We start from the raw sequence: 20,889 nt of genomic DNA, 5'->3' as shown, positions 1-20,889 counted from the left end.
AGGACTTGTGACTCCAGACGTTGACGCACCTCAGCCTAAATTACCAGTCCCTGATCCATCAGTTTTGAATTCTGGTGCAGTACCCCTACCTAAGGCCCCTCCTCCATATGAAAATGCAAATAATATGTTGAAAGCTCTCCAGCAGATGTCGCTGAGGGATGGGGAGCATTCAGATCCCACTAAGCAGGATGTTGCTTCACCCACACATCACCGTCCGGAAGCCCAAGAGACTACTATGGTAGTGACCGGAGGGCAGTTAAGTGTACACTTGGCCATGTTGGACGACTTAAACGCCGAAATGGCTAACCTAAGGAAAAAACACAAACAAACCGTAGATAGAATGGCTGATTTACAACAGTCACCAGCTGGCACAAAACGACAGAGACCTGAAAATAACACGGTAAGATTCCCCGAACAGGTACCTACACACTCACCTCAAGGCAATCGTAGTGATTGTGGTGAGTCAGAACAAGATAGTGTAGGCTCTGACCAGACCAGATCCTCTTTTCAAGCTCTCCCAACTATATCCCCCATATCCAAGCCACCTGGACCCCCTGAACAGATAACAGTGACTGGTTATCATTTGACATCAACTGGCCCCCACCCAATGACATACCCCCAGGAAAACCAGCAGGACTGTCACCCCATCACATTGACTGTCACACGGACCCACCCTGTAGCCATGCCCATTGCGCCACTTAAATCCCTTAGTACAGACTATAGGGCACTTCCCATGAATGTAACTCCACCACCTGTGAACCCCATTGATTCGTCAATCTCGGAACACCTAGAAGACGATTATATGTTAGATAAAATGCATCGACAGCCCATCAACCACCCTGACGACGGACTCAGACTAAGAAGCGGGAAACACCTGCAACTCCCACTAATTGAAACTGCCTCACGGGGTCAGGTTTTTGTTCCATGGTCTCACCGCGATATGCAAGCATTAGTGAATAGTTTACCTCCCCTAGTTAAAGGAGCCCAACCTTGGATAGAGGAGTTTGAACAGTTAACCGCAGCTGACAATTTATGTATGGGTGATCTTAGAGCCATAATGCTGAGAATGGATTACAAGGAACCCTTTGTGCGAATAGAAACGCAGCTAGGAACTACCGCGTTGTCATCTCGTACCCCTTTCTCACGCCATAGAGGAGATGTCTGGGATGCGTTACGCAGCATGTATCCCACACAACAGAATCTACAGGCGTTGGAGGGCATGACTACGAATAAGGGTGAAGAGGGAGGTGAATTTTTGAGGCGAGCTCAGAAGACCTGGAGACAGTGTACGGGAGAGCGACATGACATAATCCAGTAAACTCATTATTATTTAAGACGCAAGTTGTCAAAGCACTCCCAACTGCTATACAGGACAAACTAGACGATGTAGTAGGACTGCTGAATAAACCAGAGGACGAGTGGACAGCCATTGTGGTCCATTGCATCACCAAACATAATAAAAAGGAGTCAGACCAGGCGGACATTCTACAACACATGCAACAACGCCTAGTTAAGTTAGAACTGGCAGAAAAGGATACCAAGGGTAAAAAGAAGCAATTGGTAGTAAGTGAGACATTTACCAACAATAATGTACAACCGGTCCAAACCACAACTCCCGCCCAGCCGGTAACATTGCAGATGCCACAGCAGCACATACAACAACCTGCCCCTATCCAATACCAGCTCCAGTACCAGCCACAATATTGCCCCAACCCTCCTGTACAGCAATGGGCAACCCCACATAATAGGCGAAATGGAGGCTCACGTAGGCCACACTCCCAGTACAAACGATCAGATAGGGCAGGATGCTTTAACTGTGGTGAATCAAACCACTGGGCAAAACATTGTCCCTACCCCAGCCAGCCTGCAGGGACACCGCAACTGCGGTTTACCCAGGGACCTGCACCACAAACACATCCCGGAATTCCAAATCAAACCCTAGTACCTGTCTACCAGCCCCAGGGCCCTGGAAACTCCGGAGGCCCTTACTGATGCTGCCCAGTGTCCACCACAGGTCGTGACATTTTCCCAGAACCAATTGTAACCTGTGGCATAGGTGGTGTGCAGTTTGACTTTTTGATTGACACTGGAGCTACAGCTTCGGTCATCACTGGTAAGCCCAATTGGATTCCTCCACTTACCTCAAACACAATCACCACTGTTGGATACTCGGGAACAGCACAAACCCAATACTTCACTACCCCAATGGTTCTGGAAATTGGAAAGCTACGACTAACCCATTCTTTTTTATATTCTCCAAATTGTCCTATTTGTCTGTTGGGTAGAGATGTATTGTGCAAGTTATCAGCCACTGTCTATTGTACCCCACAAGGTACAAAGTTAGTTTTACCAGGCCAGGAGCCTCCTCCAGAGGCCAGAATTTGTGTAATGCAGCCTGTTACTGAGCCAAAACCTCAGTCCTGCGATATCTATTGGACTAGATTGACCGCACCCGACAAACAAGGTACCACATCCAATTTAATATATGTATTTAACATGTGGAAACCTTGGTTGATGGCACAAGCCTGCTTGGTTCCACCCCAAGACCCATACCATTGTACCTTGTACTACACCAGAGACCCTGATGACCTTTACGATGACTTATGGAAACAAAACATGGAAGGATTAAATAACCAATTGTGTAGTGTAGCCATTTTCTTAGAACCAGAGGGAGTAGCAGCAGCGGTGCAGCTGAACCAGGAGCAGATAGAGTACTTCAGAATGGATCCAGACACCTCGCAGGCACCACATGTCTCCTTGCTGTTGGCTAAAGGTTTTGAAGCTAGATCCCTTGGTCCTATGGTATGTCTTGCACAGACCCTGACATATGCACCGATGGACATTCCATACCTGTCACGAACTCAGGACAGCAAGTATTGGAAAATTGACTGTAAGTGTGTGGACAATGTACATTATGAGCAGGTTTCCCTCCCACGTCACCATGGACGAGAACACACAGATCACCACCTGACTGATCAGATGCTAAGGACTGTCCCTACTTCTTTATGGACCACCTCCAAGATAGACGTGGGGCATGTAAAACATCATGTCGCCCCTATTTCTCTGAAACCTGCTGCGGAGGTCGTGTATAGAAGACAATACCCACTCTCTGCTGAGGCCGAGACTGGCATTGCTCCTACTATACAAGGCCTATTGGATACCGGGGTCTTAGTCCCAACCCAATCAAATTGGAACACACCCATACTTCCAGTTAAAAAGCCGGACAAGGATGAATACAGGATGGTACATGACTTGAGACTGATAAATCAGGTGACTGTCACTGAAAACATACCGGTCCCGGACCCCTACAGATCACTACAGAACTTGACCCCTGAGCACAAGTTTTTCACAGTTATTGACTTAGCCAATGCTTTCTTCTGCATACCAGTACCATCGCATTTAGCAAATATTTTTGCTTTCTCATATCGGGGACAACAATACACCTACACTAGATTACCACAAGGTTACAAGGACAGTCCCGGTATTTTTAACAAGTGTCTGAAACAAGATCTTTCCCAGCTGCTGACTGACCAATTGCTGGACAATGACACAGCACTAATTCAGTATGTAGACGATCTACTTATTGCCTGCACTGACTCACGCACCTGCCTGACAGACACACAGACGGTCCTTTGTAGGCTAGCACAATCAGGATATAAAGTCAACAAATCCAAATTACAGGTTTGCCGACCCGTTGTCACCTTCTTAGGTCGTTGCATTTCTCCAAAGGGACACACATTGACTTTGAAAGCTGTACAAACTATCCGAGCCTTCCCTAAACCTAAAACAGTCAGCCAGATGTTATCTTTTTTAGGTTTGACAGGCTATAGTAGAAATTACATCCCAAATTACACAGGCCTAACCTCACCACTGAGGTCTGAAGTGACCAGATTGGGTCAACGTAACCTCACTGCTCTAATGTGGAATACCAACCTGGAAGCCAAATTTGTAGAAGTAAAACAAGCACTCGCACTTGCAGAGCATTTGCAGTCCCCTGACTACACTAAACCTTTTTATCTGGATGTCTCTGAAAAAGAAGGCATTGTAAATGCTGTTCTTTTTCAGAGAGGGGGGAGCAATGGGGAAAGACAAATTCTCCAATACCATAGCTCAAAATTGGATCCTGTAGTACAGGGACAACCACAATGTACTAAACATTTGGCAGCATTAGCCACAGCAGTGGACAAAACAGCCCACATTGTTATGTGTCATCCTTTGGTAATCAACACATCGCATGGGGTGGTAGCATTCTTGACCTCAGCTGCGTTTACACTATCTAATGCTAGGCGTTCAAAGATTAGTGACACCCTGCTTCAGCCAAGCATCACCTTTGCACCTGCAAAAACGGTTAATATGACCAGCACACTTCCTGGTAGAGTAGACGAAGATGAGTTACACATCTGTGAATTAGTAGCTAGCAAAGCGCTAAGGGTTAGGGAGGAATTGAGCACCGAACCTCTAGAAGAAAGAGACATGGACCTGTACTGTGATGGATGCTGCTATAAGAGCAACGAGAGGTTGGTAGCCTCATATGCTGTGGTAAGTGAAAAACAGGGACAGTTTGAGACCTTAGAGGATGGAATCATACCGCAACCAGCTTCCGCCCAGCTGGCAGAAATCACTGCTGTAACTAAGGCACTGAAGCTGTCAGCTGGTAAAAGGGTTAACATTTACACGGATTCAGCCTATGCACACTCAGCCATACATGTAGACGGGCCTCAGTGGCTCCGACGTGGCCTAGTCACCTCACAGGGCACCCCTATTAAACACATGACAGAGCTACAGGAGCTGTTAACAGCAGTGCACCTACCAAAGCATGTAGCCATAATTAAGTGTAAGGGACATTCTAATCTGAAAACAAAGGTAGCTCAGGGAAACAATGCAGCCGACTTAGCAGCTAAAGCAGCTGGGGGCTATGTAAGACAGCTGGTAGCACTGACGACATTGAGTCTGCCTGAACTTACGGACACTTATCTTAGACAGATGCAAGAGAGGGCAGGAGCGTATGAAAAGAACAGTTGGTTACAGAAAGGAGCAAAAGAGGTAGACGGAATCTGGAGAAGTCACGAAGGGAAGATAGTGGCACCAGGGGCTGTACTAAAGCTACTCTAAATCGAAGCCCATGGTCCCACCCATGTAGGGACAAAAACTATGCTGCACCACCTTAAGGCCAATTGGTGGCATCCAAATCTAGCAGACATGGTTCAGTTGCATGTGAGAGAGTGTGGGCGTGCCAGGATAATAATCCGAAACCAACCTACAAGTTACCTATCGGAAACTTTCCAGTACCAGACGCACCTTTTAAAGAAATTTGTATTGATTACACTGACATGGGTCCAGACAGAGTGGTGAAGGGTTATCGTTACCTATTGGTAATGATAGACAGATACACAAGGTGGGTGGAAGCCATACCTGCCAGACGTGAAGATGCCAAAACTGTAGTGAAATGGCTTGAGACAGAATTGATTCCAAGGTATGGTGTACCTACAACAATCAGGTCGGATAATGGGACCCACTTCAGCAACAAGCAACTACAAGAAGTGGAAAAAGCCCTGGGTATAACCCATAAATTTGGCTCAGTTTGTCATCCGAGTTCGCAGGGTGTTGTAGAAAGGGCCAATCAAACAATCAAGACTAAATTGGCCAAAGCCTGCTATAAATCCAAGATGACTTGCGTTGAAGCATTACCATTAGTGCTCATGTCCATGAGGAGTTCCCCTAGGGGGGACACTCATTACTCACCTCACCAGCTGCTGACTGGTCGACCCATGCCAGGTCCGCCACGAGATAGAGCAGTAGGCAAAATTTTAGATTTGTGGGATGAAGAGGTAGACAATTACATGGAAGCTTTAACTAAGTTTGTTATCAGTATCTCTCCTCAGAAACCAGAAGAAGGAGAGGAACGAGTACCATTGCTGTCTAAGGTGGAACCAGGACAGTGGGTCAGGATCAAGGTACACAAAAGAAAGTGGGATCAGCCGAGGTGGACCGGACCTTGGGAGGTGTCTGAAGCCACTTCACATGCAGTCAGAGTAAGAGGAAAGAAAGGTAACAACTGGTATCATCTGAGCCACTGCGTCCGTGTTGAACCTCCGACCAGAACACTCGCAGGGACTGGACAGGATCTGCAGGCACCCATCCTTGAGGGATTTACAAGCAGCACAGAGTGGAGGATGCCGCTGACGTCCTGACCAATCACCACAGCCATCGAAGAGACACCCGAGAGGTCAAACCTGGCGGATCCTTCGACAAGACCGTGTGGATTGATGGTATAGGGGTCCCAAGGGGGGTCCCAGATGAATTTAAGGCTAGGAACCAGATTGCTGCAGGGTTTGAAAGTGCACTCTTTTGGTGGGTAACTATCAATAAGAATGTAGACTGGATAAACTATCTCTATTACAATCAGCAGAGATTTGTTAATTTCAGTGTTCAGGCCATTGAGGGACTGAGAGACCAGCTAGACCAGACTTCACTTATGACCATACAGAATAGGATGGCATTAGACATGTTGTTAGCAGAGAAAGGTGGAGTTTGCCAGATTGTGGGTTCATCGTGTTGCACCTTCATCCCTAATAATACTGCACCCGATGGTAGTGTGACACGAGCTTTGGAAGGATTGAGGGCTTTGTCACGAGAATGGAAGGAAAATTCAGGGATAGACAATGAATGGGTCAAGTGGCTAGAAAAGATGTTTGGACCATGGAAGGGAGTTATTACGAGTTTGGTGATGTCAGTGTGTGTGGGATTGGCAATTTTAGTGGTATGTGGTTGTTGTTGTGTCCCGTGTATCAGGGTATTAATAGAGAAATTTGTAGTAGAAGTAGTGAGTAGAGGAAGCAGAGGGGGGCAGGATCCACCAGTTATCCAGATGGTGTTGGCAGACTTGTCTAAGTATCATATAGATGATGAGGTGGAGGATACCCTTGAAGGTGGGCCGGAAGACCCACTTCGAGCAGCATAAGTGCTACTAACTCTGCTTAATTAAAGGTAAAACCGACCAGACAAGAGGAGAGAGGACCAGCACTACTGATCATACACCGTGATGAAGGAAGGAGACTTGGAAGGACTGGCAGAGGCAGACTCTGTGGGGACTGGAAGACCCACTCCAAGGGACAGAAGTGCCACCAACTGGACCTGCCTACAGGGAACAAAACACAGCAGAAAGCCCGACAAAACCAACTATGTGGAAGAAGAGTCCAGTGGAGTCAACGGAACGGAACAAGAAGATGGGGGAGGATTTAGTTAGACTAGGAGAGAAAAACATAAACATATAGTTCGCAGACACATAGACCATCTTTGAAAACACTAGTTAAGTGCAACACACATAGTTTAGCTACAAAACGCAAGGGGTTAGTTCAGGATTGTTTACGATGTATATATGTTTGGTACTCTGCTATTTTTAGGAAGGATATTCTCTGTGTTTCATCGGATAAATGTTTGTGCCACTGCGGAAACAGGTAAGACTGACAGGGGAGAATCCATGAGACAGTAGAAGCCATGCAGAGAAACAGGAGCTATGGGCCCCTTCTGAATATCTGCAGCTCCGTCCGGTGGAGGGCAACCTGAACGGACTTCCTGTAGAAGCTACGCACCCATTGTTTTTATTTTTCTTCTCGCTTTTGATTTCCTATTTTTAAATTGCTTTATTTTGTTTTCCTATTCTTATTTTATTTTATTTATTATTTTTTGTTTGTTTGTTTGGTTTAGGGGTAGGAGCTGTTGCGATAGGTACGGTTCCTTTAATTTGACTGGCAGCCTTTTTATTTTTAGATACCTTTTATTGTAAGAATTCAGCCCAGTGGCCATGTAAGTCAGAAGGGGTTAAATTGGGGGGTTGCTGACGGCTATCCTTTTCTCCTGGAATCTAGAAACACCTAACCTAAAGTTAAAAGTTAATGTGAAAGCATTAAGATGCTTTCAAGGGGGTTTGTTAGGATTTTCGGAACATAAAAAAACGTAATTTCAATGTGAGAAGTTGTACGGCATTTCCCCACGTGGCTCTTTGTCTGGTAGGTGCTTTCAAAATGGCGCCTACCGTGATTCCTTGTTAGGGACCCTCCAGATGTCTGCCGTAGGGGGGGGAGGGGCGGAGCCCTGGGCTTTTTAGCACATTTCATTGGCTCCACCAGCAGTGAAGGAGGAGGAGCCTAGCTTAGTTTAAAAAACCGCGCACTTAGACGCAAGGGGCTCTTTTCTTTTTGGCTGGCGATCATCTGGATTGCAGGAGAAAAGGAGCGCCGATCGGCTTAGCTCTGACATATATTCACAGATCATTTCTTACGCTTAATAAAGTGTTTTTGAAGAGTACTTTCTGGATTCTCCGACTGCTTCTTCAGGGCCTCTCGACAAAAAGATTCGTCGTAACAGTACATTCTGTCCAGCAGATAGATAACAGCATCATCCACTCCAATGCTGTCCTGATATGCAAACTGCAGGGGGTCCAGGTCAGCTCCTACCAGTGATCTCAGGTGGCCCAGCATCAGTCTTTCCAGTGTCTTCATCAGGTGGGAGGTCAGAGCAACAGGACGATAGTCATTTAGTGCCACTGGTTGCTTCTTCTTGGGGACAGGAACCACACAAGAAGTTTTCCACCCGAGTGGGACCTTTCCTAGGCTGCAGCTCAGGTTGAAGATGTGCTGAAGGACTCCACACAGCTGCTCAGCACATAGTTTTAATACCTTAGGCTGAATGCCATCCGGTCCAGCCGCTTTACACTGCTTGAGTTTCTTCAGCTCTTTCTTCACCTGGTCAGCAGTAAAAGTTGGTACCCTGCTGCAAGACTGGTCCGGAGTGTGGTTGGGGGAAGGAACATTCATGTCAGGTGAGGTGTTAATGTTTGGTATGGTGGAGGTGTGGGCTGTGAATGATGATGGCTGTTGTTGTGCTGGGGTGTTAAGATGCAAGACGGCTGGAGACAGAGCAGAGGACAATGGGGCAGGAGGAGAGTCGTTGTCAAACCTTAGAAAGAACTGGTTTAACTCATTCGCCCATTCATGACTGACCTCGTTTGATGTTGATGTTCCTGAGCAGCGTTGATTAAAGCCTGTGATGTTTTTCAGGCCTCTCCACACTTCACGAGCATCGTTTTTCTCCAAATTGGCCTCCAGCTTAGCCCTGTACTCGTCCTTGGCCTCCTTAATCCTTATTTTGAGCTCTGCTTGTACCCTCTTTAGCTCCTCCTTGTCCCCTGTCCTGAAGGCTCTCTTCTTCTGGTTCAGGAGGGACTTTAGGTTGCTTGTAACCCATGGCTTGTTATTAGAAAAACATCGGATAGTTTTAGAGGGTACAACAGTGTCCACACAAAAGTTTATATAGTCCGTGACACACGCTGTTATCTCGTCAATGTCCTGATTGTGAGGGTCACAGAGGACATCCCATTGTGTGGCCTCAAAACAGCCCTGCAGTGATTCCACAGCCTCAGGTGACCACTTCCTCACTGTTATGGTGGATGCTGGTTGTCTTTGTACTGTGTATTGAGGAGTACCAGGTTGTGGTCAGATCGTCCCAGCGGAGGGAGAGCTGTGGATTTGTATGCTTCTTTGACATTAGCATACAACAAGTCCAATGTTCTGTTTTCTCTAGTCCTGCATTTTACAAACTGGGTGAATGTAGGCAGGCATGATGAAAGTGAAGTGTGATTGAAGTCACCAGACACTGTGATGAAGGCACTCGGACTTTGGTTCTGCACTCTAGCGATAGCTGAATGAATGACGTCACAGGCGATGTCTGCGCTGGCGGATGGAGGAATGTACACAGCACACAAAACAACTTTCGTGAATTCTCGCGGCAAATAATACGGACGCATTCCGATCACACACAGTTCAATGTCCGGCTGACAGATCACTTCCTTCACTGTAATGTGACCAGGGTTACACCATCTGTTGTTCACAAACACAGCGAGTCCCCCTCCCTTCTTCTTACCGGTCTGATGGTAAACTCTGTCCGCCCTCACAGTAGTAAATCCGTTCAGGTGAACATGAGAGTCCGGTACATTCTGATTCAGCCAGGATTCTGTAAAGCATAAGATGCTGCACTCACGGTACTCTCGCTGTGTCCGGATCAGTGCGGAAAGTTCGTCCGTTTTATTCACCAGTGATTGCACGTTTCCCATGATGATGGAAGGGAGACAAGGTTTATAACTCCTTCTCCTCTCCCGCCGCTTGTTTCCAGCTCTACATCCACGATACGGCCGTCTTAGTTCTGCTGGGATCTCTGTCCTAGATGTAAACAAAGCCGGCGTCTTCCGCAGCGCGATCAGCTGATCCCGCGAGTAGACAATGCGACGAGACATGTTGCTAACGAAGTCCAAAAAAAACTCTCTAAAAAGTAACTTAAAGAACTTTAAAAAACCTTGACTTAATAAAGCTGCATGAAAATGTCCATAAACATGACAAAGTTCGGGGGAAAGACACAAAATAACCACTAAAACAGACAAAAAGACAAAGAAACACAGAGAGACTGTGACTGGCAGCCCCACGGAGCAGCGCACATCGAAAAAGGTTGGAGTTTTCAATAATTAATCCACTTTTGTTGCAGATACATGTATGATTTGTTTACTGTGTGATTATACATACCATATAGAAAAACATTTGTAGTAATCTGTAAAAAATAATTGTTGAAAGGCGCTGTATAGCATAGGGAACGTACTGTTAATAAAAGTAAGTAAAAGTTATTTAATAGCTTATTTTTCCATTTCATGATGTTGTGATGTCTAGTTTATAACATTTCAATCTACAATGTATTTGAATACACTCTTAATAATTACAAAAATTTCTAATAAAATAACAATTATTAATATATCAAGTGATTAAAAATTTTGAAATGTTTGTTTTGACTTTTGAATGTTTTGTTCAATGTATTTGGTGTAAAACAACATTTATGTTTAATCTAATAAACAATCTTTTAATTTTTGATTTGTGACATATCCAACCATTTAAATGAGAGTAGCACAAAATAAGATAATGAAGAATTAAGTTGTTAGGGGCAACCAGTTTTTGGTGCAAGTATTTTTATTTGTGATAACAAATATGTCTATTTCCATTCTGTACGTCAATAGTGGATTCTTATTTGTGTAAGTTTGATTTAATGTAACTAATGTGATACTGTTCTTTGTATTGCAGTTGCATGATGATGATAGTGAAGATGAAAACCCTGTAGTTAATCATCAACCAGAGAAAGTCACAGTAGAAATTAATAATGAAGCCATAATTACATCCCTTTGTGGTAAGTTGTTGTTATCGTAGACTGAATGAAATTGTTTTAAGATTTGTGTAGGTTTACTGTGAATGTATGGCATCATTTAAGTGGTTTTGTGTAAAATGGTCTATTGTAGAGACATTTCTTTAGGGGTTGCTATGTCTACAAAAACAGATTTTATTATTCCAATGACAGCCTGGGGCATTATGTTTTCTGTTTATCTGTCTGTTTATCCCATTCTTGCGAATGTGTTATCTTATTAATGCCTTTATCTTCAAACTTGGACTAAACTAATTGGATTTTGGTAGTCACTGGCCCAGGTCTCTAAAAATCATGGGCTCATACATTTCACTCTGTTAACTTCCCTTACTTACGTACTTCTACTACATTGCTTCTCAGCTTGGACGGACATACATTTTAAACTTTAACTCTTTGGTGGTGGCATATCGCTGCACAGGGTACATCTAATTTACTACCTAAAACCACCAGTTAAACTTCCACCAGTATGCACTTGCAATATAATAATAATAATAATATAAAAAAGTTTATTGAAAAAATTGTTCTAAGCACCCATCTCTCCACCGTGAATAACGTACTCTCGCTCACTCATTGACTAAGCTGAACTAAGCTAATGTGGTTCACAAGGGTGCTGATGCCTATATCATTTTTCAATTTGAGAAGGGTGGGGAAACATCAGTAGTCCATCACAGGGCAGATGTATAGACAAACACATTCACACCTAGGTCTATTTAGTATCTCCAGTTCATTTGACTTGAACACAGGGAGAACATGCAAACAGCACTCCACTGTAAGAACAGTTTTTAAAAAAACATTAGGCAGTGACATCAGTAATCAGTGTATTTATAGTCATTATGTATAATAAAAATTCTGACTCTGTATGTTCCTTTAAATAGAGCATTTTACATTAAAACAATCCCAATAAATTGATTTACATGCTATTAATTTCATTATGCATACATATTGAAAGATGACTGTTGTTCCTCTTTAATTGCATGTAGAATTGCCTGAGTTGGTCAGATCTTTAAAGGGGTGCATTGAATGTATTCGTGGAATAGCTAGCTTGCAGAGCAGAACCCCATCATCTGTGATCTCAACATCTGGAGCATTATCATTGTCAGCACCAGATGATGAGGTAGAAATGGTATGGTAAAATGCACTCTTTATGACCTAACAGCTACTACTGTCACACCTGCCTTTCTCCCATTGCCAGCACATCTACTTTTTTATAGAAAAATAATGATATTAACTAAATATGTTTTTAAGAATAAATGGTCTGCATAGGTCACTAAAATTGTTTTAAATGTCTTTGTATGTACAGTATTTCGATTTTTTTGTATTTCTGTAACATCAAGTCTGTTTAGATATAAGTTAAACACGATTAAGAACCATTCCTTAAGTACATTTATTGTCTTTAATTGTTTTCAGATGTAAGGACTGTGCGCACAATCCATGATTGTGTCACATCAGTGTTATTTATGTAGTCTTTTTTTTTTGTCTAATCCTACAGCAGTCCTTGGCCAACACTAATGTTTTGGTTTTAAAGAATGCCTTCCAGAGACTCAACAGAACAAGGATGTGCATCTTTGCGCAAGAGCTGGCCGTCTTGGTCTTTACCAGAGAAACTTTGAGAGACTCCACCCTTACTGGAAAATATTCGAAGGGAGCACTACTAAAAAGACAACTAGATGTGGCAAAGGTGCATGCAATAACAGGTATCTCCATATGTGTTTTTCAGTCATAACTGGAGTTAACAGTTGTATCAGTGCCATGAGCATTTTTTAAGTTTTTGTGTTAACAATATGACTGGTAATTCTATGTCCTCTGCTGTTGTAGCAGTGTGAGTAATGTACTAAAATAGATGCTGATACTTATTTAGAGTTCTCTAATTAATGTTATTTACCAGATTCTGAAATACTGCTACTACATAACCTGAACATCTGCAATCATATGCTTATTGTATTGGCAAGGCAGAAGTTTTTTTTTTGTAAAATGTACTGTGTAAGCTAAAATATATATTTTTTCTCTAACAGATACAGTTATGGCAGAATTTCCAAATACATCAGCTTCAGATGTGCGGACTGCAATAAGGCGAAAATGCAACAATGAGCAGTTCATAAGTAAAAAAAAATGTTTAGTTTGTTTTGTACTAAGCACTTTACACTTCTTTTACATTTGATGGCCACTGTTGTAACCAAAGAAAATGTAATTGGGGTTTGTTTGTATTATTATTATTAATTTTATTTTAAATACTTTAATTGCTCTCAGGCAAATTAGTAGATTTTTTATTATCTGGACTTAGTGGCTGAGTTGTGCGAAATATAGAGAAGAATGTTGTTAATATGCATAAATTTACAACAATTTCAATTTTTGATCTGCAGTTTCTGTGTGTTCAGTGAAACATTGTTATAAACATTTCTAATGTATTTGGAGCATAATAGTAGTGCACTTGAAATACTGATTAAATGTGTCTAATTCATTTTTTTAAACATTTCTAATGTACTCTCAGCATAATAGTAGTGCACTTAAAATACTGATTAAAAATGTCTATAATTCATTTTTGAAACATTTCTAATGTACTCTCAGCATATTAGTAGTGCACTTAAAATACTGATTAAATGTGTTTTTATTTCACTTTAAGTGTGTCTGAAACCGAGTTAAATACATTCACTGTAGTATACTTAAGTTGAACTAAATATACTTAGAATAGTCTCAATTTAGTACAGTTTAGTACACTTAATACAATTAAAGTTGAACTTTTGCACTATTTTTGCACAACTAAAGTATATTAAGTACAAAAATAGTTGTTCCATTTTAGCACTCTTTAAGCGTATTGATTAGTGTGACAATAATACACTTTAGTGCACTTTAGCATATTAAAAATTAGTACACTTAAGTATACTTTTTTTCCACGAGGGTAAATAATAGTGTCATTTTTATAATCAAATTAAAATATTACTCTTTTTATTAAATGTTAAGTGGTTTAAAAATCCTCCATAAACAATTATCAGCTGTGCTTTTGAACATACAGGGGTTTCACATATACAGGTCCTTCTCAAAAAATTAGCATATTGTGATAAAGTTCATTATTTTCCATAATGTAATGATAAAAATTTAACTTTCATATATTTTAGATTCATTGCACACCAACTGAAATATTTCAGGTCTTTTATTGTTTTAATACTGATGATTTTGGCATACAGCTCATGAAAACCCAAAATTCCTATCTCAAAAAATTAGCATATCATGAAAAGGTTCTCTAAACGAGCTATTAACCTAATCATCTGAATCAACGAATTAACTCTAAACACCTGCAAAAGATTCCTGAGGCTTTTAAAAACTCCCAGCCTGGTTCATTACTCAAAACTGCAATCATGGGTAAGACTGCCGACCTGACTGCTGTCCAGAAGGCCATCATTGACACCCTCAAGCAAGAGGGTAAGACACAGAAAGAAATTTCTAAACGAATAGGCTGTTCCCAGAGTGCTGTATCAAGGCACCTCAGTGGGAAGTCTGTGGGAAGGAAAAAGTGTGGCAGAAAACGCTGCACAACGAGAAGAGGTGACCGGACCCTGAGGAAGATTGTGGAGAAGGGCCGATTCCAGACCTTGGGGGACCTGCGGAAGCAGTGGACTGAGTCTGGAGTAGAAACATCCAGAGCCACCGTGCACAGGCGTGTGCAGGAAATGGGCTACAGGTGCCGCATTCCCCAGGTCAAGCCACTTTTGAACCAGAAACAGCAGCACTGGACTGTTGCTCAGTGGTCCAAAGTACTGTTTTCGGATGAAAGCAAATTTTGCATGTCATTCGGAAATCAAGGTGCCAGAGTCTGGAGGAAGACTGGGGAGAAGGAAATGCCAAAATGCCTGAAGTCCAGTGTCAAGTACCCACAGTCAGTGATGGTCTGGGGTGCCATGTCAGCTGCTGGTGTTGGTCCACTGTGTTTTATCAAGGGCAGGGTCAATGCAGCTAGCTATCAGGAGATTTTGGAGCACTTCATGCTTCCATCTGCTGAAAAGCTTTATGGAGATGAAGATTTCATTTTTCAGCACGACCTGGCACCTGCTCACAGTGCCAAAACCACTGGTGAATGGTTTACTGACCATGGTATTACTGTGCTCAATTGGCCTGCCAACTCTCCTGACCTGAACCCCATAGAGAATCTGTGGGATATTGTGAAGAGAAAGTTGAGAGACACAAGACCCAACACTCTGGATGAGCTTAAGGCCGCTATCGAAGCATCCTGGGCCTCCATAACACCTCAGCAGTGCCACAGGCTGATTGCCTCCATGCCACGCCGCATTGAAGCAGTCATTTCTGCAAAAGGATTCCCGACCAAGTATTGAGTGCATAACTGAACATAATTATTTGAAGGTTGACTTTTTTTGTATTAAAAACACTTTTCTTTTATTGGTCGGATGAAATATGCTAATTTTTTGAGATAGGAATTTTGGGTTTTCATGAGCTGTATGCCAAAATCATCAGTATTAAAACAATAAAAGACCTGAAATATTTCAGTTGGTGTGCAATGAATCTAAAATATATGAAAGTTTAATTTTTATCATTACATTATGGAAAATAATGAACTTTATCACAATATGCTAATTTTTTGAGAAGGACCTGTACATGGTATGTACACCGGTCTCTGCAGAGGAGATGCTGAGTGACTGTTCAGTATGGTAATGCAGTGATACATCAGTATGGTAAAGTAAATAACAATAGAGATGTTGCTGCCTTATATAAACAGCGATTTTTTGTTCATCATCATTATATCACAGTTGCGTGTGCATTGCTTTGATGTCCATGTTTAATCTGTGAGATTACAGTGAGCGGTGTCTCCCAGTGCTGAGCTGCAATCACACTCACATTTTCTTCAGGAAATGCACCTCTCTAGTTTTCATCTGCTGCTTTATACTGGTCAGGGTCACAGCTGGTCTGGTTCCACCAAGAAACACTGGCTACAAGGCAGGAATACCATGGACAGTTTATTAGCTACTTTGCCCCCGTTTAGACATACACTATATAGCCAAAGGTATTTGGACACCTAACCATGAGCTTGTTGTACATCCCAATTAAAAAACAAATGGTATTAAAATAGAGTGACCTTTATGTGATATTTTCCTTTATAACAGCAGCAACTCTCCTGTGAAGGCTTCTCACAAGACTTTGAAGTATTTGTACTAAAGTTGGTCACAAAAGCCTCAATTGAACTTAACAGTGCTGAGGTAGTATAACAGACCACTACACCACCTGAGTGCCAATAAAATAGTTATAAATTACAGATACTAATTAAAATATTTTAATAATAAGTAATAAGTATTCACACTCAACCAACAAGACAAAGCTGCAGTAAAATCTTATCACATTACAATAGTGTTTCATCTTGGAACCAGTGTTTTAAATAATTTATGTTATTTTTGTATTGGAGCCCATATGACTGTTGTCACTGCCGAGCCACTTATGCACTGATAGAATATAAACAATATAAACAATAATGTTAATAAACAATAATAGTTGTAACATGTTACTGTTTATACACAATGTGTTTAGGACAGTTGATGCCATGTGGCTAAAGTGCTAAATGCAGATCTAACATACAATGCTAAACAGAAAAAGCCAGGAAGAAACTGTCACTGTCATGTGGTGCCATGAGGTGGAGCTTCATTATAATGTATGATGCTACCACCACTGTAGAGAAGCATTTACAGAAATAATCTCATACTCATACACACCCATCATGTTCACCTTTATATTCATGTGTATGTGGATTTCACTAGGTGAGTACAGATGTCAGTAATAGATTATGAAATATGGAAACATTAGTCTGTGATCAGAATGTGATCATGCTCTGTTCTCTATCACAGGTGACTCTATGACAGATCCAATCAAGCCACTTGATACACATAAAAGTGTAACTGAAGGTGATACTGTTACTCTGTCCTGCAGCTACAAAGACTTCACTCAGACTGTACGGAACTTGCACTGGTATCGGCAATATTCAGAATCTAAACCAGAGTTCCTTCTTTACATCTATCCAGATGGATCTCTGAGTGAAAACATTCCACCTGGTTTATCTGCTGATGTTCATAAAGACATTAAACAAGTGGATCTGAACATCTCCTCTGCTGCAGTATCAGACTCTGCAATATATTACTGTGCACTGATGCCCACAGTGACAGGAAACCCAGCTGCACTGTACAAAAACTTTAACACAGTTATGTTATTGGGTGGGTAAAATGTAACAAACTAATTTTTTAAATGACACTTTCTTGTGTCATTTAAATCACTTTTTTGCACCTACTACATCTCATACCACATCTAACCAGTAATCACACCATACACACACACTAGTACCACCACAATACACCAGTACAAACACCACACACACAGACATGGAAGACTTTCACCTATTTTGTTAGTCTTATCTAAAACTATCAAACTCTGTAAAAATGATAAGATAGTGAATCTGAAGATCTTCTTTGACTCTGTATGTTACTACTGCATCCTGCAACTCTAGAGTGCCAGGAAACACAACCCACTGCACAAAAATCAACTGTGACAATTTGGTTTCCTCAGAAGAGGGAGCTCTCTGTCTAACATTTACCTGTAATCCATCTATAATGTCAAGATGCTTTTGAAACTTATGTGTTTATTAACTTAGTAGTTCATCTGTTTCTCTGCATGCTTTGTTAGCCCCCTTTCATGCTGTTCTTTAATGGTCAGGACCCCCACAAGACCACTACAGAGTAGGTATTATTTGAGTGGTGGATCATTCTCAGCACTGTTACTGTGTGTTGAGCTGGTATGAGTGGATAAGACACAGCAGCGCTGCTGGAGTTTTTAAACACCTCACTGTCACTGCTGGACTGAGAATAGTCCACCAACCAAAAATATCCAACCAACAGCACCCCATGGGCAGCAGCATCCTGTGACCACAAATGAAGGTCTAAAAGATGACCAACTCAAACAGCCGCATTAGATGAGCGATCGACTCTGACTTTACATCTACAAGGTGGACCAACTATGTTGGAGTGTCTAACAGAGTGGACAGTGAGTGGACACAGTGTCTGATCCACTCATACCAGCACAACACACACTAACACACCACTACCATGTCATTGTCCATATAGTACCTGCTTTGTGGGGGTCCTGACCATTGAAGAACAGCATGAAAGAGGGCTAACAAAGTATGTACAGAAACAGATGGACTACAGTCAGTAATTGTAGAATTACAAAGTGCTTCTATATGGTAAGTGGAGCTGAAAAAATGGACAGTGAGTGTAGAAACATGGAGGTGGTTTTAATGTTATGGCTGATCAGTGTATGTCTGATGTATTTCTAAGCAATAACGCCTTCCTAAAATATTAATAATGAGTCAACTTATGTCTATGAATCACTTTATTTAATTTAATTATTATTTAATATCATTTTGTATTAATTGATGACATGAAGTTAGGCAAGAAAGTACAACTATTATAACTATATATATAAAATAAAATAAAAAATTCTATTCTGTCCCTGATGATGGTGTTCTGTATTGCATATGCCTTCCCGTTCAGCTTATAGTTTAATTTCATCCCATGTTATTTAATCACTTAAACAGAATTCTGCAGGGCAGTCAACTGTATGTTTAAATCATAATGCCTTACTGCTCATTTCATTATCAACCTAAAAAAAAAATAAATAAATAAAGCTATAACACAGTAAGATGTATCATTTGTACATAATGATTCATATTTAAGATTTTAATATAATGTTTTACACTGTTGTTATGTTTATAACAGGACAGGTAGTTAGTAGGTAGTCATCAGTTCAAGTTTAATGTCTATTGACTGTTGGAGGAAACTGGAGCTCTCGAAGGAAACCCACACAGACACTGGAAGAACATGCGAACTCCACACAGTAAGGACCCAGACTGCTTCACCTGGAAATCAAACCCAGGACCTTCTGGCTGTGATGTGACAGCTCTACCCACTGCAACACTGTGCTGATGATCTAGGATCAAGAACCCAAAACTAATGTGGCAGTGACATGTATATTGTTTTTAAGTTCGAGCTCTGTATGCTGGTAATCTATGTAACTGCAAACACAATCAAAAACAATGGTTTGGTACACAACACCAGATGGAGGCAGAGATGACATGAATGTAACTGGATTGGGGGTGGGGAGCTAGATGTGGTTAAATACAGCAGGTACCGTTTCAAAGAGACACCTCTGTATGCCAGATTTGAATCTGACACCGAACACAACAATGTTACTCCTCTTCATCATTTTCATTATTGCTGATGATAATGGTAAGTATGATATAATAAGCATTAAATTTAATTATTATTATTAATTTTCTAATATAACAAGCATTAATATTTCCACTGTAATAATAATAATTATAATAATTCAATATCAAATACAATGGTTTTGTTAAAATGTTTTTATAGCAGAAGCTGCTGAGAGCATTACACCAGACCAACCCAGCTTATCTTCAACTGAAAGAAGCAACATCACACTGTCCTGTACATATGATGGATCAGCAGTGTATGTTCACTGGTATCAACAAAACCCTGGATCAAAACCAGAGTTTCTGCTGCTGATTGATGTACGCAGTGGAGATGTCACTCCAGCTCAACCACCTCATCCAAGAATGTCCAGCAAACTCAAAAAGGAAAAGAAAGTAGATCTGGAGATCATCTCTGCTGCAGTATCTGACTCTGCACTGTACTACTGCGCTCTGCGGCCCACAGTGACAGGAAACCCAACTATGCTGTACAAAAACCTTCTCTCAGAAGAAAGAGCTGTTTTATTTTAAAGCTTAAGTGGTTTCTTAATAATAATAATCAATTCAATAATCAGTTATCTAAAGATTTGAGTTATAAAACCACGAACTCAGCCACTAATTTTATCCAAGCCAATTTGACATCATTACTTAAACATCGTAATTATGTGAATTTCCATGTATTTCGGCAATGTATCTGTAAATGTGAAATGAAGGAAAAACACTGAAAAAGGCACACAGGAGCTCATTATGACAGAAGCCCCTCCTTAAAGTAATCCCAGTCTGTTTTACTCTCTTAAATTAGAAAAAGATAGAACACTTGAATGTCTTCAGTTGCTTGAGTCACTTAAAACTACCCCAACAAAAAGCACTTACAAAAATAACAGTAAGACATGTCAGAGCCATTGTTAGGGTCTCAATTGTGACATCACAGAAGATCATGTTCTTGAGTTCAGTCTGAATAGAACAAATGGAAATGTAATAATTACAAACCTGACTCAGCTTAAAACATCTTGCTCAGTCCTACAGTCCTTCATTCTGAGGAACATAAAACAGCTTCTCTTCTCATAACTGTTCAGACTGTGATCATTGATTGGGATAATTCACAGCTCCGCCCACATCAAATTCCTTTGTCACAATAGAACTGATCATTTTCAAAAGTACCATGTGAAAGACAGGTGATTAACAGTAACAGCCCATAGTGTAATACCTGCCAGTGTTTAGTCAAAATAGAACTATAGTAAATTAAGAATTTTAGTACCATTGTTAGCCATTGTTAGGGTCTCAATTGTGACATCACAGAAGATCATGCCCATTGTGCAATACCTGCCAGTGTTTAGTCAAATTAGAACTATAGTAAATTTAGAGTTTTAGTACACTGTAATAAAGTCTTTCATTTTAAGTTC

The 20,889-nt window shown here is 41.3% G+C and overlaps 1 protein-coding gene across 1 annotated transcript; it reads left to right on the top strand.

Annotated features, from left to right (window-relative positions):
• The first annotated feature begins 16,951 nt into the window (after positions 1 to 16,951).
• Positions 16,952 to 20,017, top strand: LOC134311832 (uncharacterized). The gene is made up of 3 exons (XM_062993500.1): positions 16,952 to 16,991; positions 17,079 to 17,441; positions 19,650 to 20,017. The coding sequence occupies exons 1-3, from the start codon at positions 16,952 to 16,954 to the stop codon at positions 20,015 to 20,017; spliced, it is 771 nt and encodes a 256-aa protein (XP_062849570.1).
• The last annotated feature ends 872 nt before the right edge of the window (positions 20,018 to 20,889 follow it).

Source organism: Trichomycterus rosablanca, chromosome 4 (genome assembly GCF_030014385.1).
Source record: "Trichomycterus rosablanca isolate fTriRos1 chromosome 4, fTriRos1.hap1, whole genome shotgun sequence".
In the NCBI taxonomy this organism is placed as follows: Eukaryota; Metazoa; Chordata; class Actinopteri; order Siluriformes; family Trichomycteridae; genus Trichomycterus; species Trichomycterus rosablanca.
The sequence above is the reverse complement of the archived record's forward strand: the minus strand, read 5'-3'. Positions and strand labels throughout refer to the sequence as shown.